The 18,798-nt window shown below is 38.9% G+C and overlaps 1 protein-coding gene across 3 annotated transcripts in view; it reads right to left on the reverse strand.

Annotated features, from left to right (window-relative positions):
* Window positions 1-360: 360 nt before the first annotated feature.
* The window catches only part of LOC150087144 (death domain-associated protein 6-like), a 226,337-nt gene continuing 207,899 nt past the window's right edge, over window positions 361-18,798 (reverse strand). For 2 of the 3 annotated variants that reach the window (XM_090371849.1, XM_090371848.1), the window contains one exon: window positions 361-722. In XM_090371849.1, the coding sequence (XP_090227975.1) occupies window positions 382-722 (341 nt within the window). In that variant the 3' untranslated portion in view covers window positions 361-381. The remainder of the gene's footprint in view (window positions 723-18,798) is intronic. The other variant, XR_016546873.1, reaches the window with a different exon arrangement.

Raw genomic sequence — 18,798 nt, forward strand, 5'->3', positions numbered from 1 at the left:
CTTGATGATCAGTCTTCAGTTGTACTGGCTACTATCTGAGCACCTGCTCCGTTTTCTTGATGCCAGAACTTACTTTGAGTAATGTCTGCTTTTCTTGAGCTGGAGAATCTGCTTAAAGCCAGGTGATGAGATTACTGCTGTTAATCTTGGATGGAAACCAGAAGCCCCCCAAGCCTAAAATTTGAATCCAAATTTTGAAGAACTTATGATAAGTACACTTTAGTTCAAGGAGACCATGTTGGGATAGAAGCAGGTATAAACAATTTTTCTCTCAAATATAAACTTTTTTTTAATTTACTATATAACATCTGAAGCATAACAAAAATACAAAATTTAAATTACAGTTCGAAGTCAACCATTAGCATTAGCAAATTGTCCAGCCTATTCTATTATAATTAATCCTGGTGAGTGTCGAGCGCTTTCTGTAGTTCTCTTATACACGATAATAGCACGTTCACATGTTCTGTGTTTAGAGTCATGTGGATCAGTAAAAAGGCACTTTTTTTTATGATCCATATTTATGTCATATGGTTCTTCAATTTTCCTCTTCATTTTAGTTCTACAATCATTATATTCAGTATGTAATACTGCAGAATTACATGCTGAATTAGAGGATGATGCTGTAATAGGGGAATTACTGATATTTATTTTTTCAATGTCTGCCTGTAATGCATTTTCAAGTGATTCTTCATGATCACTGTTCAATGTTCTCTCTCTTGATCCTGAAAAATAAATTAATGTCATAAATTAGTCCTCCAGCCATGCATACCACAATGTTTTCAAAGAAAACTGTTGGCAAATATCTAGCCATGTAAAGATTTATAACAAAGCAATATGATGAATATTCATTATTTATGACTGAAGTAATTAAATTTTTTATTTTTTATACAAAAATTTGCAAAGGACAAGCAGAGGAAAATAGACTAACTGGAGAAGTTTCCAACATTACCAAATGCTTCAAATCAGCAGTGATGTGCTCACTGTAGTTAACTCTGTTATTTTTGGTTTTTTTAAACAAATGTTTTTTACATGCATTTTGATTGAATTGCATGACAGTCCTTTCATTTCTAGTTTCTTTTCATTGCACAAGTTATAAAAAATAGTAAGAAAGGATGAATCTTTTTGATTTGCAACTCACCTACAGAAATGAGGGAAAAAATTATTGAATGGGCTATTTTTGTGGAAATGATCACAGTAAAGAATGAATTATATTGTTTCCACTGTAATGATGATTTTATATTAAACAAAAGTACTGGGTAGCTTGCCCATTACTTCTGCTCTCATTACTGCCGTTAGAAATGCACTAGATCTGATTCCATTATTAAATACTGTCACTTTGGAGGCACCGCCGTAATATCAAATGAATAGCAGCTTACAGCCATGGTGACAAAGAATTAGCTAAAGAACAATACTGAATGTGGATGGAAATAGCTTAAACCAAAGTTATCAGACTATATCAACAATTATATCCAGAGGAAAGGACACAGTTTAAGAGATGTTTTCAATAACATTACAATTGAAATAAAAAACAGAATAAAATATGAAGTGATTTTTTTCTTCTTTTCTTTAAGTTTTTTTTATTTCCAATTTTTGGTTTTCAAGTTGTTTCCATTTATTTTTCAAACTAGTACAATTAAAAAAAAAAAGTTTTCAGCAACACAATTATTTATCCCTCTAAAACTTAACCAATGGTTGAAGGTGATAGATACTCCACATCCAGAAAAGAATATGTTGGGTAGCCTTCTATGGTGCACAAACATTTTGCATTTTCAATATTTCACTTTAAGCTGTCTGCTTTTTGAAATTTCTCTAAGGACACCTGAAATAATGAAACTGTTATGGATGGTTAGGATAGCAAAACCAACTGATGAACATATTAAATGGCAATCCAAAGTTGTTATCAACACAACTGTTGTGCTTTGGAATGGACAAATGCAGGTACTATGTATCTGCTGACTGCCCGTAGTTATTACTGCAATTAAAAGTTTATTCAGAATAAGCTCTGATAACACAAGTCAACAAGTATATTTTTCATTAGGAGAAAAAAAAAAAAAAAAAAATGTGGAGCAGACTAAATGCTAATTCCAAATCTGTCTTTGGTTTTTCTCTAGAATAGCTACATTCTGTGATGATGTCGACTACATAAACATGAAACTGATCATACTACTCACATACCTATTCAGCCAACCTTCGTGAATATATTATTTATTTTATTTTTATGCATTCATTTGAATATATCTAACATCCTTGTTATTTCATGATTTAATAAGTAGACCCTTGATTTTCCAGGAGAGATGGTAAAAAAATCCCCTACATAATCGATTTTCAGGTTAATTCAGAAATACAGAAGTCCCGACATATGTAAGAGATACGTTCCAGGACCTCTTACGTAAGTTGAGTTTTATGTAACTCAGGAATGACTAATAACATATTGCTACTATGTTATTATTGCCAAATCTGAATTCAGTGTGATACTTGTTAATGTTTGACCATTTTCAATACATCCTTATTATTTTAATTTTCTGATCCAAATTGATAGCTTTCCTTTTCTTGGTAGATTTACTAGTACATACTGCTGTCATTTATTCTCTTAGTCGGCACCATGATAACAGTCAAAATGAAATTTTCTGTAAAGAACTTCACAGGGTTAAGGTGGGACCTCACTATTATCACCCCAAGCGAGCTCACATTTTACTAAAGCACATTTCTGGAGGTCACTACCATAAAACAATAAAAACAATTTGCACTTTCCAGTTTATTGGGCTTTTCTGTTAGCACAATCTATTATAAATGGGTAGTAAACTCGATCTTATTGCATTTGCGATAATACCAATAGCTGGAATTCTGTGGGTTTTTACGTTATTATGGTGAAATGTGTGTCCTCTTCACTTTAAACTTCAGTCATAAAAAAAACAAATTTTCAGAATCTTCTCTTCTTTCCTATTTTTTTGCTTGTTACTCCATATCTCACTTGTGCAATTTGTGCATGCTGTGATCATTGTTATTGATTGCTTATTGTTGTTTTTGGTTGTTTTAAATTTTACAATCCTTAAAAAAAAAAAAAAAATACTAAGTTCAAAAGTTGTGTAAGTCAGGGACTTACTGTATTGAAAAACGTAAAAAATATGGCGATAGATAAAAACTTACCACACACTACTCGCGTGTCCAATATGATGCCTCCCTTTATTTTTTACGACGTTGCATATAGTTTGGTCACCAACATTATCATGGTTCCTTAAAGATTTAACAGATGCACCGTTTTCACAGTTTTCAAACTTTTGAAAAATTGAGCTTTCGTTTAACTGAAAGCACAACAATTTTGCATTCACCCATCATTTTCATGATTTATAAACAAAAAAAATATATTTACTATAAAAAAAATTTACATCCCTGACAAATAATGAAACAAAATTTGTCTTTTTGCGGTGCAATGGAACACAACAATCAACACAATGCACTAAAACAAACTAAACATTTCTTCCCCCTTTTTTTGAGCGACGGGTGTGAAGATAGTGGAGGTTGCAAGATAATCAGTACATTAATCTCCCAACGGATACTTATAACACCACTTCTTGTTGCTTTTTTACAACTTGCAAAACATCTGTTTATATCTATTCTAGTTATTACTTGAATTTTATGATTTCTGGTTGATTTTTTTTTTTTTTTTTTTTTAATTTGGAGTCTTTAACTGTCCCAGTTAATCCGATCCCTGTGAATCGAGAGTTTGCTGTATTTGATTATAAATTATTTCAGGTAGGACGATCCAGTGAATAATTAAAATGCATTCATTGTCATGCCTCAAAAGTATAAAAATCACCCTAACAAATTTAGTTATATGGGAGACATTCAGTATTCACAATGTATATTCAGAAAATTTATCAGTTATACTATGGATGTCCTCTGGGTGATCAGAATAAGGTGTGGGTACCACATGCTATTGTACTATTTGTTTGATAGATCATTTGACTGATTAAAAAAAAAAGGAAAAGTCAATGTCATTTTAAATGGCAATGATATGGAGAGAGCAAAAAGACTATGATGTGATTTTACTTTAGTAATATGAATATAACCAAATTCTCAGCTAAAAATAAGCAGAAGATTGTTTATCCAAACCTCAATTCAGTGATGAGACCAATCCCTCACAATGACAGTATGTCAATTCTGGTACCTCCACAGCATATACTAGATTCTTCAGAATACAGAGTAGAATGCAATGATGATGTGATTAATGGAGACGTGAGAACACAATTGATGAAGAGACAATGGAGCTGTTTATCCAAGATGGGGTGAATGACCTCATTAGAGACAAGGTCATTCAACCGATCTTGAACAGCTTCCTCAATGTGAAAAGCACTTGGTTAAGAAGAATGTCAAAGTGTTGCACTACTAAAAAATAAAACCAAGTGTATTGGCAACATTCGTTACAGAAGTCTGCTCTGCTATTGTCATGATATCAATAGAGGTTTTAGGGAATTTTCATAAGTACACATTACAACTGACTGGTGCCTCTTCATCAACTCAAAGTAAAGTTTGATGGCTGTTCTATTTCAGGAACTGTTAATAGCCCATCTATCCCTATTGCCCACTTGATTCACCTAAAAGGGATGTACTATAACATCTATAACATGAAGATACTACTCAAAGCAATCCGATACAGTACTTGCCAATGGAATAGCTGCAGCCGTGATCTCAATGTCATGGGTATGTTAATAGGCATGCAAGGAGGGTTTACAAAATGTTTCCTATACTATGGGGACAACCACTCTACCACAGACCACTACATCAGAAATGACTGTCCTCAAAGAAGCACATAAGAAGTGTGGTTATTAAAGTTGCTAAAAATAAGCTTACAAAGATGCTCAGAGAGTCCATGGAATCTATCTTACAGCAGTTTAGTGCTGAGATCTCTGCAAACTTCTCTGACTAACTACTTCCCATCTATAAACTCATATCCGCCATGCAAGAAGAAAACAATCTGCTTAAAGAGCAAAATCTCAAAATCCTACACAGTGTAAAGCGACTGGTGGAGAAGATGGATAGCCTGGAAAATCACACCCGCATGAAAAATAAGGGCTGCAGGCCCAATTCTTCTCCTCAGTCATCCAGTGATCAACCAGGTGTAAAGATTAGCAAAGCAGTCTATTGCTCTCTGCATTGTGACGTCAACCACACTCCTGCCACTCATAACAAAGTCAGCTGTCATTAAAGCGGTTTGGCAAATGCCACTCGGAATATACAGGAAGATGGAGCAGACTACTGTCAGGGCTCGGCTGCCTCAGAGACTCCGTCCCTCTCATGTCCCATCATCATATCCTCCTCAACCAGCTTTCATTTCAATCACTGCTGAGCAAATCATCAGCGAAAACTTAAGAGAAAAAAACAGGACAGCAGAAGTATCCTACAGACTGCACGACCCCAGTTCCAACAGTATTACGCATTCGCCTTTGTCAGAAACAAGTGGCAACACCTCAAATGGGACCCACACTACTGGTAATAATGTCTAGCAGTGTACAGCACCTTGCTTTTCTAATTGCAAGGGTCGTGGTACTGGCAATCGTAGCACATCCAACCGAGATTTGAATAGGCTGGTGGTCAAATATAATATTACAGTTGTTCCTACACGAGAGAAGGTCTTATCTCCAGATTAGGGCCTGCAACGCGGCCCAGTAACATTAATGACGTGTAAAACTGAGTTTGGATTAACAATGGAAGTTAACCAATTAAAGACGAGGCATCCTGCTTACGCCTCATTTGTTGTCACGTGACCAATGGGACAGTCCACGTTGCTACTAAATTTTCAGGACTGGCCTGCAGGGTCACTGGTCAAATTATACAGGGATAGATGGATGATAAGATCAAATAGCCCTTCTGAAATGTCACAGTAGCAACCAAATTCTCCCCATTCTCTGAGACGGGACTGGCAGCCTGCGGTGTTTTTTCCAGAACGTTCGAAGCATTTCCAAGCTTCACGCACTACAAACCTGCATGATGATGGCTGACTTTGACTACATTTGCCTTGTTGAAACGTGGTTACGCAATAACAGACAACTAAACATTCTCGCAAATCCACTTGGATACAAATGTATTGGCACTGGAAGAACTGAAAAATGGGGTGGAGGAACCCACGATCCTGTATAAAGATGAATATCAGTCTTCAAAGGAACACCTCGACTCTATTCTTGCACAACTGAATCTGAAACAGCTGGTTACTCCAGCAACTAGAGGGAATCAGCGGTTAGATGTTGTCTATTACAATACACTCAGCAATAGAGTAACAGATAACTTGTTTCGCTTTAAGTCAGACCACAATCCCATAGCTGTATTGGTATTGGTATGGTTATTTCTGGCGCAAGGGCTACTTAGGCCATATTGCGCCTATAAACAAGATGAGGATTTCACGGTGTCTGTAAAAACAGTTAGAAACAATTATACAGATTTATTCGTTTTAAGAAGCGGAAAAATTCCGGGAGATTTGCATCATTACCTATGAACTGTTGGAGTGTCAAAGGTTGTTGAAGATTACTGAATGAAGCTTTTCGGGCATCAGTGTATAAGGTACATTCAACGAGTATGTGCTTTATTGTGAGAACAGAGTTGCAGTGCATACACTGCGGAGGATCATTTCCTGTAAGAAGAAAAATATGGGTGAGCTGACTGTGCCCGATCCGGGCTCTAGCCAGGATGACTTCTTCCTTTCTGTTTACAGAAAAACTGGAAACCCATAACTGTGGTTCAGGTTTTATTTCACGGAGCTTGTTATTCAGTTGAGATTGCCATAGAAGTGTCCATTGTTCTTTACATGTATTTCTTATATGGGATCTGTAGTCCATATATGAAACATAGTAACCTGGCAATGCTATGTTGGATGAATGTTTGGCTGCATAGTCTGCTTTTTCATTCCCTGATATCCCAGTGTGACCTGGGATCCAGCAAAAGATGACAACTTGTTGGTGATCATGGATATGCATTAGTTGAGATTTTATAGATTTTATTAAGGGATGCGTTGTTGAGGAGGAATTTTGCAAGGCCAAGATTGAACTCTGTGAGTCACTATATATTACACTTTTTTGGATGGACAGTTGGAGAATGTTTTCTAAGGCAAGCTTGATAGCATATAATTCAGCTGTATAACTGCCGCATTCGGTGGGAAGTGAAACAGAGATAGTGTTAAAGGGAAAGACAGCTGCAGCACCGACTTTACTACCAGACTTTGATCCATCAGTGTATACTTGCGTAAAATTTGGGTAATTTTATGTGTGAGCAGCATGAAGTTGCTGTATATTGGTATTTGCAAGCGAATGTTTTCCCCAGTTTAAGAAATAGCTGTCACAGAATGCTTTAATAAAGGACCATGGAGGACCTGAACTGTTCAGATCATGGAGGATTTTGTCCAGATGTATATTCCAATTTTGTGATAATTCCTGTAATCTGATGCCAGCAGGTCGAACTGCTCTAGGTTTATTTCTGTAGTACATTGGGAACTGTGGATTGTTAAGTATTGGCCAATTGGGGTGAGAAGGCAGACTTTGAATTTTGGCTGCATAGTTCAGAAGTAACATCTTTCTCCTGAGGCTGAGCGGAGGTTCATGGGCTTCGATATAAAGACTTTGCACTGGCGATGTTCTATAAGCGCCTACAGCAATTCTAAGGGCAGAATGTTGAATAGGGGCAAGACGTGCTAGCACGCTTTCCCTAGCAGAATCATACACCGGGGCGCCATAATCAAGGCGAGATCTGATCAGGGCTCTGTACAAGTGAAGTAAGGTGTACCGATCTGCACCCCATGATGTAGAAGAGATAATTCTTAATAAATTCATTTTTTTCTCGCAAGCAGTCCTTAGATGTGTGATATATTCTAAGAAGTTCAGTTTATTATCAAAAATTAAACCAAGGAGACGAATGCTATTCACCACTGTGATGGGATGATTTGTTAGTTGTATCTCTGGATCTGGATGCATCTTTCGTTTATTACAAAAGTGAATGACTCTAGATTTCTGATAGGATAATCGGTAGCCATTGTGTATCATCCATAACTCAATGTTATTTATAGATGTTTGCAGCTGCCTTTTGATAAAGCTCATGTTTTGCGAGTTGCAAGAGACAGTCAAATCATCAGCATAGAGGTAAGAGTTTACAGCTTTTGGAATATTTTTTGTCATCTGATTTATTCTAATTGCAAATAAGGTTGCACTGAGTACAGAGCCCTGCGGGACTCCTTCTTCTTGTATGTATGTTTGCAAAAGGACTTGCCGATAGCGAACTTGAAAGGTCCTGTGTTGTAGGAAATTCTGTATGAAGTACGGTAAGTGTCCTCTCAGGTCCAGGGAATGAAGATCTTTCAGGATACCAAACCGCCAAGTGATGTCAAAGGCCTTCTCTATGTCGAGACATACCATTACTAGATGTTTGTTTTGGATAAACGCATTCCTGATGTCTGTTTCTGCTTTGATCATGAGATCTAGAGATGATCGGTGTTTTCGGAAACCAAATTGATTGTCAGAGATAATATTTTGGGAATCAAGATACCACGTTAGTCGACGGTGTATCATTTTTTCTATGGTTTTACTTAGGCAGCTTGTGAGCGAAATGGGTCTGTAATTGTTCGGAATAGAATGATCTTTCCCTGGTTTGGGTATCGCCAGTACAAAAGCATGACGCCAGAAGCTGGGGAAGGAATGCTCCATAAATATGCGATTGTAGAAGGTCAGTAGCGAAGATAATGATTTATTGTCTAGATGTTGTAACATTATGTAGTATATTCCATCCGGGCCAGCAGCACTGTTCTTAGCGGTGGATAAAGCTTCTTGAAGTTCTACCAAAGTAAGTGGTGTATTGTATTGGAAAGAGGATGTAGTTCTAAATTTCGGATGGGATTTTTCTGCTACAGCTTTAATCTTTTGAAATGATGGATCATATGCCGTAGAGTCAGACAACTGTGAAAATACCGTCCCTAGAGCATTTGCAATCTCTGCAGGAGTAGATAGCTCCTGTCCATTCACGGTGAAAAGTGGGGACGACAAAGGAGGAAATTTACCATTTAATTGTCTTATTTTCCTCCAAATAATTCTTACATTAGTATTTTTATTAATTGTAGTTGCGAATCGAACCCAAGAGTCTCTTTTTGCTTTCTTTCTAATATGACGGGCTTTAGCTCTAATTTTCTTGTAATTTATAAGATTAGTGGTGGTAGGATGTTTGCGGAATAAATTCTATGCACGGTTTTTTTCTTTTTTTATATTCTTACAGTCCTCGTTCCACCAATAATTTCTGTTTCTACGAATGCTTGACTTTGACTGTGGGATGGCAGTGGATGCAGCTGCTAGAATCTGTTTTGTAATATGGTGGGCAACTGTGTCAATCGGTTGAGATTTGATGATCTGATTGTCGAAGGATACGTTAGTGGTATACTTTGCCCAGTCTGCCTTGGAAAATTTCCATTTTGTGTGAGTTTCTGAAGGTATGCAGTGTGACATTTCAATTTTACAAATTATAGGGTAGTGGTCACTATTGAGTGGATCATCCAGAGCTGTCCACTGGATACTAGGGAAAAGGATTGGAGAGCAGATAGAGAGATCTATTGAAGAGACTGTTCCTGTTGGGAGGTGGAGGTAAGTTGGTGAACCAGTATTTAATATGGTTAGATTTCGTCTTTCAATAAGCATTTCGATGATTTTTCCACGTCCGTCTGTATTGGAAGAACCCCACAATGGATGGTGTCCATTGAAGTCACCCAATAAGCAGAAAGGGGTTGGCAACTGCTGAATGAGATCTTCAAGTTCATGTATGGTACAAGGGCGACTGGGTGGCAGGTAGATTGAAGCAAGTGTTAGGGTAACGCCAATGGCTATTCGTGTGGCAACAATTTCAACAGTGGTTTGCAACTGAATGTGTTTGCAGGGTACTCTTCCATCTATAAGTATTGCTACACCTCCGTGAGCATTATTAGTAGCAGGTCTGTCTTGCCGAAAGAGAGTGTAATTGTTTATCGAAGTAGACACCTGAGGTGTTAAATATGTCTCTTGTAAACAGATTCCAATTGGTTTATAACGCTTAATTATCTCGTGGATGTCATCGATATTGCTGCGAAAGCCTCTACAGTTCCATTGGATGATGTTTTTCATTGTTTGGATTTAAATGAGGAAGCTGTGTTTGTCTGCTTTTTGGAAGTCTGTTTCTGTCGGTCAATTTTTATTTTGTCTCTCTTTGAAAATATTGGTCTGGCGTCTATTAAATCTTCTGGATGAATTTCCAGAATGGTTTCCGTTTCTTCATGAGAGCAAGTCTCATTCGTGTCCATGAAGAAAGATTCAGCATGCTGCTTGTTACCGGGATCAGAGTTTTCTGTTTGAGTAGATCTTACAGGAGTTGTAAGAGTAACAGGAGGTATCGTGACTGGTGTGTTATTAGATCTATTAGAAGTCTGTTGCTTTGAGGATTGAGGTACAGTAGAGAGTAAAGTTCGAGCCCATTCAGAAATAGAGATGCTTGGCGGGATTGATGTATCTGTTTGAACTGATATTGAGTGAAATTTTTGAGCAGTGTCGGCATATGTACGTTTTGGCATCTGTATTAGTTGCTGTAATTGTTTTCTGGCTTCGGAAAATGAGACTTTCTTTTCTATCTTGTATTTTTGAATTTTCTTCTCATATTTCCACTGATCGCATGTTTTTGAGAAAGCTGGGTGATTGCTTTTACAATTAGGGCAAAGTGAGGACTGCGATTTACAATCAGCTTGGGCATGTTCCTTCGATCCACAGTTAGGGCATACTGCATCGCCTCTACAGACAGTTTGGGAATGTCCAAATTTTTGACATTTATAACACCTTAGCGGGTTTGGGATATACGGGCGAATGCGGCAGTTCAAATACCCGGCTTTTACTGATGATGGTAGGTTGGGTGAGCTAAATGTCAGTATGATACTGCGAGTTGGAATAAGTTTGCCATCTTTCTTAATCATGATTCTCTTCGCTTGTATGACCTTCTGATCCTGCAATTCGTTGACAATTTCCTCTTCTGAAACATTCATTAGGTCCCATTCTGAGATAACACCCTTGGAGGTATTGAGTGTTGCGTGTGGTGACACCTTAACAGGGATTCCATTGAATGTTGTGAGCTTGAGAAGGTACTCTGAATGTTTAGAGCTTGTAGTCTCAACCAACAGATCACCAGATTTGAGACGGTGCACCATTTTGGGGGAACCTGCTACATTTTCCAGACACTTTTGTATGAGGAATGGCGATAGATTGCCTAGGGCCTGGTTCGCTAAGGAATGCAGGATCAGGAAACTCGGATGTTCTATTAGGGAATCATCTGTCTTCAGTCTCTTTCGGTTGGTTTTGTCATCATTAGGTTGATGCAAATCCTTTGGATTTGCTGTCTGGATCGGGGGAAAGTTTTCAAAGTCCATGTTTTGCTCCTTTTGGCCCTGGGGGTTTGCTTTACCACCCAGGTTTCCGGACCCGCCACGGGGAGGCAGGAGCAGTGCCACAAGGTGACCAAGCGGCTGGGTTAGGAAGTTAGTATTAATATAAAAAGAAACAGAAAGGTGGTTTTCCTTCCTGGGCCTTTGCCTACTTCTTGTAGTGCGAAAGAGCTACTTTGATCGAGAAATCAAGAAAAACGGTTGTTGAAACAAAAAATAGAATCTATTCGCTGAAAATCTCTTTAGAAAAAACGCTTTTACAGACGCACTAGAATCGCTTGGCCACGGAACGCTTGGCACCCGGGGCCCCCATAGCTGTAGAGACCACACTCAATGTTGCTGGAACCAATCACAGGGACGGCGGAAATTTTAACGGCATGCACAGAACGACCTTTTCTTTAACATAAATCAAAACAAACATCATTCCCAAAGAACTTCGAGAATACAAATGGCAAGAACTAAGCACGAAGGCGGCAGAGGAAGCTCTCCAGCTACTGGTCCTAAAGCTCGCAAAAATTGCCTATGAAGGAGAATCGAAGGTCATAAGGATAACCGGGAAATCCAAAAACTGGTTTAATCCACAGTTAAAATATGGCTTTAGTAAAAAGCAAAGACTTTACGGGAAGTGGCTGAAGACAGGACATCCTAATGACCACATTCTGTAAAAAAAGAGTGCTCATTTTATAAAGCCGAAAAGACAAGCACATTAAGCAGATGTACTATCAAAGCTCAAACAAGGAAAAAGGATCGTTCGAGATAACAGAAAAAAGGGTCTCATGACTGCTGAGGTATTTACCGAATGGTCCCAGAAGGCATTTGGACAACCTCCTACGCCCAACCAATTAGCAACAGAAGAAAACAGGAAGAGAATAACTGATCTCCTTCACTGAATCGTAGAAAAAGAGAAACCTGTTTCAAACTTACTAAGAAAGACACCTTTAACAACCATCACAATTACCAAAGAAAACCTCATGAAAGCCATAAGTGAACTTCCTAATAAAGCAACTGTTGGTCCTGATAACTTCCCTCTTTTCATGGCAAAAATCAGCAGCCCTTACATTATTGAGGTGTTGCATCACACTTTCAATCAAATCATTCAAAAAGGTACTCTCCCCTGTATATGGAACAGCTACATAGTCAGGCCCATTTCCAAAATAAAGAAACCAAAAAACCACAAAGACTATAGACCCATAGCCACAAGTTGCACCACCTTGAAAATTTTTGAGAAGACCCTTCTCTCAGCCCTCACCCAATACTGCTTCGGGCATCGTCCTCTGCACCTACACTCCGTCTTATCTGGAAGATCAACCGTCACAAATCTCCTTGAGACCCTTTTCTGAATGCAAAAAGCTCTCAACAATAAGGAACAGCTCGATATTATCTTCCTAGACATATCCGCAGCTTTTGACAATATCTTGAAAATGGCTCTGGAACAAATTTTATCTTTCTACTTCAAAATACAAGGCAATCTCCTGAAGATTTTATGTAGCATTCTGAAGGAAAGACTCCTCATAATCTGTAATGACGATTTTATAGCCTATTACTCCAATTCGCAGGGAGTGCCACAGGGAGGATTCTCTCCTCGATGTTATTTGCTGCAGCTCTGGAACCATTTTTTGCATCCCATAAAGACAACTTTATTACATATGCTGATGACCTGAAATTCTTCGTCAAATCTAAAGATGTACAACAAGTTAAGCAAACAAATCAACAAGCCAATAACATTATAAATGAACTAGAGCATTACCTCGATTGTATTGGACTACATCTAAAACCCAAGCAAATCTGCCCAGATGACAATTACAAAGAAAAAGAGCAGGAACAATATCTCTATGCTGGTAAGTGGATGCGAAGTTCCAAAGGTTAAATCACACATAGACCTTGGCCTAAAATGGGATGAGGGACTAACGTTCTCCGAGCACTTTGATTACATCAAAGCCAAAACATGTGCAGCACTCTGGGCTGCCAAACAGGAGTTAATTGGCATTAGAAACCCAGATCTCGTTAAAAACTATATCTTGAAATGTATACTTCCCATCCCACTGTATGTCACAGATTTGGTCCGCTGCCCCACTGAGCAACATGAAAGTGTTCCTTAATATTGAGTACTGGCTCTTGAGATGGCTGAACAGGATCTCGAACCACCCATTTACTATCTCTAGAGCCATCCTACTTTCCAATCTGAGCATTCCTCCCTGGAAACAGACAACGAAAATCTGAAACATTTTCACATTAGCCCAACTGCTAACAGGAAGATTAGATGCTCCCAGTATTGAGGGCTTGTTTCACTCTCATCAAGAAGCCACCAGAATTGCTGATACGAGACATCCTCTTCAAAGCAAATTAAAAAACCTGGACAGCCTAAGTCGTTTTTTTCCAGCAAACACAATAGAACTCTTCAATTAACTAAGAATTGAACTGGAAAAGCTCTGTAACAAAAAAGCCTACAGATTGCAAGTCTTTGCTGACTCCTATCGTCTACTGTAACTGCTGATGACCTGAAATAATCATCATTTGAGCCGAGTGCACAGCCACTTGGCTCAAAAAACTGTATATTCTCGGTACTCTAGATGCTAACCTAAGATGATGTAAAAATTTTAAATATTCTATGATGTTCAAAGAAGCAAAAAATGTAAATATTCTATTGTAAAATCATAATTACTCATGTATTTCAAAATTCTCTATTCAACCTTTCAGAGTGAACGTCCCATGAACTTTGTAACCTTTTGCTCATGGGTCCGCTTCACACCTTAGAATGTAACTCTCACTCTTCTAGCCAATGGCTGTCCCAGGGATGTCTCTTCAACAGAGAAATAAATTGATAATAATAATAATAAAATATTTCATACCTTACAAGTTATCCCCAGCAAAATAATTGCCTTGAGCTGCACATTGTTTCATACATTTCTTCCAAGCCTTTTAACACTTTGGTCATTTTTTTCTGAATGTCTTCAGTGCACTGAAAATGGGTTCCCTTAAGTTCAGAGAAGAGAAAAAAAACACAAGGGTTTGGTGAGTAGGGTGCATGTTATGTGCTGGAGCATTGTCTTGATGGAGTATCCAACCATCCTTCCCCAATTCAGTCTCTTCCTTGAATTTTTTCATGCAGCCTTGTTAGAACTATAACAGTACGTCTGATTGAGTCTAATTTGGTGGGAAATATCCAGTCATAATAATTCCTTTAATATCGAAGAAAACAAGGAGCACAGTTTTCATTTTTGATTTTGATATTCTTACTTTTTTTAGTCTAGGTGGATTGTTTTGTCTTCCCTTGCACTGACGGTCTTTTAGTTTGTGGGTCATATTGGAACAAGCAACTTTCATTAGCATTAGTAGAGGCATATGATGCAAGAAAGCAAGCTTATGCAACATCAGCCAAAAAAAAAAAATCACTTCCACTTCACTCCTCCATTCGCTCGAAATACCTGTCCAGCTGAGCCTTAAATTTATTTAGGCTATCAACTTCCACGACAAGGGATGGAAGTCTGTTCCACCAACCAACTACCCGCTGGCAAAAGGCAAATTTCCGCATATCTATCCTACATCTGTCTTTCCTCAATTTGAATTTATGCCCTCTCAGGTGATTATTCTGAGCAAGAGGAAGAATCTCATCAGCATTGAGCATGCTCAAACCATTCAAGGCTTTATACACCTCTATCAGATCACCTCGCTGGTGCCTAGTCTCCAGACACTGTAATTTGCAAAACTTAGGCCTTTCTTCGTAAGAGCACCCCTTTGATCCATTCAATAGTCTTGTTGCCCTTCTCTGTACTCGTTCCAACAGCTCTACATCCTTCTTGAAATGAGGCCTCCAGACCTGTATACAGTACTCTAGGTGTGGCCTGACGATTGCCTTATACAAGGGAATAATCACCTCCTTATCCCTGCTAAAAAAATTCCTGTATATCATTGACAAGACACCACGAGCTACTCTTGTAGCCCGTCTGCACTGCTCAGAGAACTTCATATCTGCCTGCACAATTACCCCAAGGTCCTTTTCATTCTCTACCACTGTCAGTATAGTACCACAGAGTTGATACATTGCTCTGGGGTTGCTGTTTCCCATATGTAGTACTTTACATTTGTCAATGTTAAACTTCATTTGCCACCTCTCAGCCCATCTGCTCAACCTTTCCAGAATCCTGTTGCAGCAGCATAGTGTCCTTGACAACCGTGCCAACCTTTGTATTGTCTGCAAACTTGGACATTAAGCTTGATATACCATCATCAATATCATTTATAAATACAGAAAACAATAATGGACCCAATACTGAACCCTGAGGGACTCCACTAATAACATTAGTCCACGATGAGCAGTGTCCATTGATTACCACTCTCTGTCTTCTCCCCGTCAACCACCCCTTTATCCATAGCAGCAATTTGCCTCCAATGCCACACTGCTCCAATTTGTGCAACAGTCTTCCATGTGCAACAGTATCAAAAGCCTTTCTAAGATCCAAGTATATAATATCAAAGTTATTCCCTGCATCCAGTTCTTTTGTGACTGCATCATAGTATCCAATCAAATTGGTCAGGCAAGACTTCCCCTTAACAAAACCATGCTGTGTCCGAGCTATAACTGAAGTCTTGTCTAGATGATCCTGCAGTGCTTCTTTGACCAGTGCCTCCATTAATTTTCCTGGAATAGAAGTCAAACTCACAGGTCTATAATTACTTGTGTTGGCCTTTGATCCTCCTTTGTGAATTGGGGTCACATTTGCACATCTCCAGTCTGTGGGTACCTCCCCTGAGTCCAAGGAAGCTCTCATAATTATGGCTGCTATGTGTTTGCTTACTTCCTTTGCTGCCTCATTTAATATAACTGGATAGATCCCATCCACCCCAGGTGCCTTTCTTGTTTATCTTCAACTATTTCTCCTCCACTTTACTCTCAGTTATTACAAGATTCTCTAGCTTACTGCCAGAATTGAATACACCTCTGGCATTCCCCTCGCTGACTAAATCCTCATGTGTGAATGTCGATGCAAAATATTCATTTAGTTTGTTAGCTACCTGAGCAGGATCATCAACAGTTGACCCATCGATATCAAGTGGACCAATCTGATTCATCCCCTTCCTTCTAGAGTTTACATAAGTAAAGAACTCTTTGCTGTTTTTCTTTGCATCCCTTGCCAAAGATTTCTCATAATCTGACTTCGCCTGCCTAACCTCCTTTGTAACTTGGTTACAGATCAACTTGTATCTATCATAGGCTTCTGTGTCACGTGTTAATTTATATGTATCCCATGCATTTTTCTTCTCTGCCATATGTCTCATTAGTTCATCTGACATCCACTTAGGCCTAAACCTTGAACAATATTTCTTAGTTGGTATGTAAAGCCTAGTAGCTTCCAAGATAAGTTCTTTGAATGCTTCCCATTTTGAATTTGCTGTTGGTAACATCATCAGTTGGTCCCACTGTATAGAATTTAAATACTGTCTCAGACCATCGTAGTCGCCTTTACGAAAGCAATAACCCTTCCCTTTACCCCTGATGGTAGTTACCTCTTTGAGTAAATCCCACTTCAGCACACTGTGATCACTGCCACCTAGTGGTTCAGTTATCTGCATATTTTTAATGCATGAAGAATCACTACTGATAATCAACTCAAGAGTATTACTCCTTCTACTTGCCTCCCAAACATGCTGATGTAGAAATCAATTATCCAATAAATCCACAAAAGCCTTGCTAGTGTGTGAGTGACCAACCCACAAATTCCAGTCAATATCTGGGAAATTAAAATCCCCCATTATAAGACTCTCTGAGGTACTGGCCCACTCTATTTCCCTGTACAGTTTCTTATTATACTCATCAGAGTCATTAGGCCTATAGCACACTCCTACTCTCAATTTTCATCTCCCAATGCTTATGTCACACCAAACTGACTCGACAATGCACTGTCCAGCGATGTCAACTGGCTTCACTTCCTTGGATTTTGTGTTTCTTAACTAATAGCATAACCCCTCCTACCTTCCTATCCTTTCTGTAGACATTATACTCCCGAAATTCCAGTTTTGCATTCCTTATATCTGTGTGATACCACGTCTCTGATATCCCAACAATATCTGCCTTTGATGCTTTGAGCAATAACTCAAATTCATCAAGTTTATTTACCAAACTCCTAGCATTGGTGGACATGCAAGTATACATGCATCTGTTTCTATTCTTAGCTACCCTAGCACAACCCATGTGTTTACTTGTACCGGAATGACTCCCAGCAGCAGTCTCTGAAATATCCTGCAACTTGTTTTTCGAGCTTCTGCTCATTCCAATAGAAGCAGTGCAAGAATCAATTTCACCTCTGCCAGTGGCTACTGTTAATCTATTAGTCTTTGTATCCCCCCAAGCTAGCAGTTTTCCGACCCGCCTAACACTGCCTCAATAGCATCAGCAAATATTCTTGCATCCTTTCTATTTAAGTGTATCCCATCCCTGTAGAAGCAGTCTCTCCTGTTAACAAGTACAGTCCAGGCTGAAAAAAATTCTACCCCTTGCACAATCTTTCCAGGGCCGAATTGCACGACAAGGCTCTCACCATAAACTGCCTCCTATCGTGTCTGGGCAGAATTGCAGACACTTTCAAATTCAACCCTAATTCACGGCTTTTTTTCAACAGTGACCTGTACTTGTTAAGTAATTCTGCCGGTCTCCTACTCTTGATATCATTAGTGCCAACGTGTACAACTATATCACCTTTTGTGCCCTTAAAAGATGAAATCCGCTCTATAACGTCATCAACCTTTGTCCCTGGCAGACATACCCTGGTCTTGTTCCACCTATCCTTTTTACAAAGCATGTTCCCCATTTCCCTGACAATAGAGTCACCAACAACTACTAGTTCCTGTGGGACCATCGCATTCTGCCTTGGGGGTTGCCGCTGTGTTGCGTGATGACCAAGTGCAAACTCTGGCGTTGATATGGGCAGCTGAGAGCTTGATGGGCCCCCTCAATTTGGATCCTTCGAGGGCATCCACCCTGTCCTTCAAGCTCTCATATAGGCCCATAACAACTCTGAGTTGTTGCCTGATTTCGTTACACTCCTTGCATCACGCACACACAAAGACATCCCCCATATTAATATCACGTGCCGTACCTGTTTGCTCCACAAACATCATGCAAGCAGTGCATCTTAAAAGGCTGTGATTCAGAGGGCAACTGCGCCCTTCAGTTTTGCTCTGAGCCACAGCACTCCCATTAGCTTGAGCCTTTTGCTTTGCTCCTCTGGTCTGAGTCATGATTTCGATTTAATTTCAATAAAATTTCAATTTCAGTACAAAATTATAACCCTAAACTTGTATCCCAACACAGTTATAATGGTATATATATTTTTCAGTATCAAGTATTAATTATCTACGAGTTCCCTTTATATAACTTC

Source organism: Mastigoproctus giganteus, chromosome 4, assembly GCF_048544385.1.
Source record: "Mastigoproctus giganteus isolate SK-2022 chromosome 4, ASM4854438v1, whole genome shotgun sequence".
In the NCBI taxonomy this organism is placed as follows: domain Eukaryota; kingdom Metazoa; phylum Arthropoda; class Arachnida; order Uropygi; family Thelyphonidae; genus Mastigoproctus; species Mastigoproctus giganteus.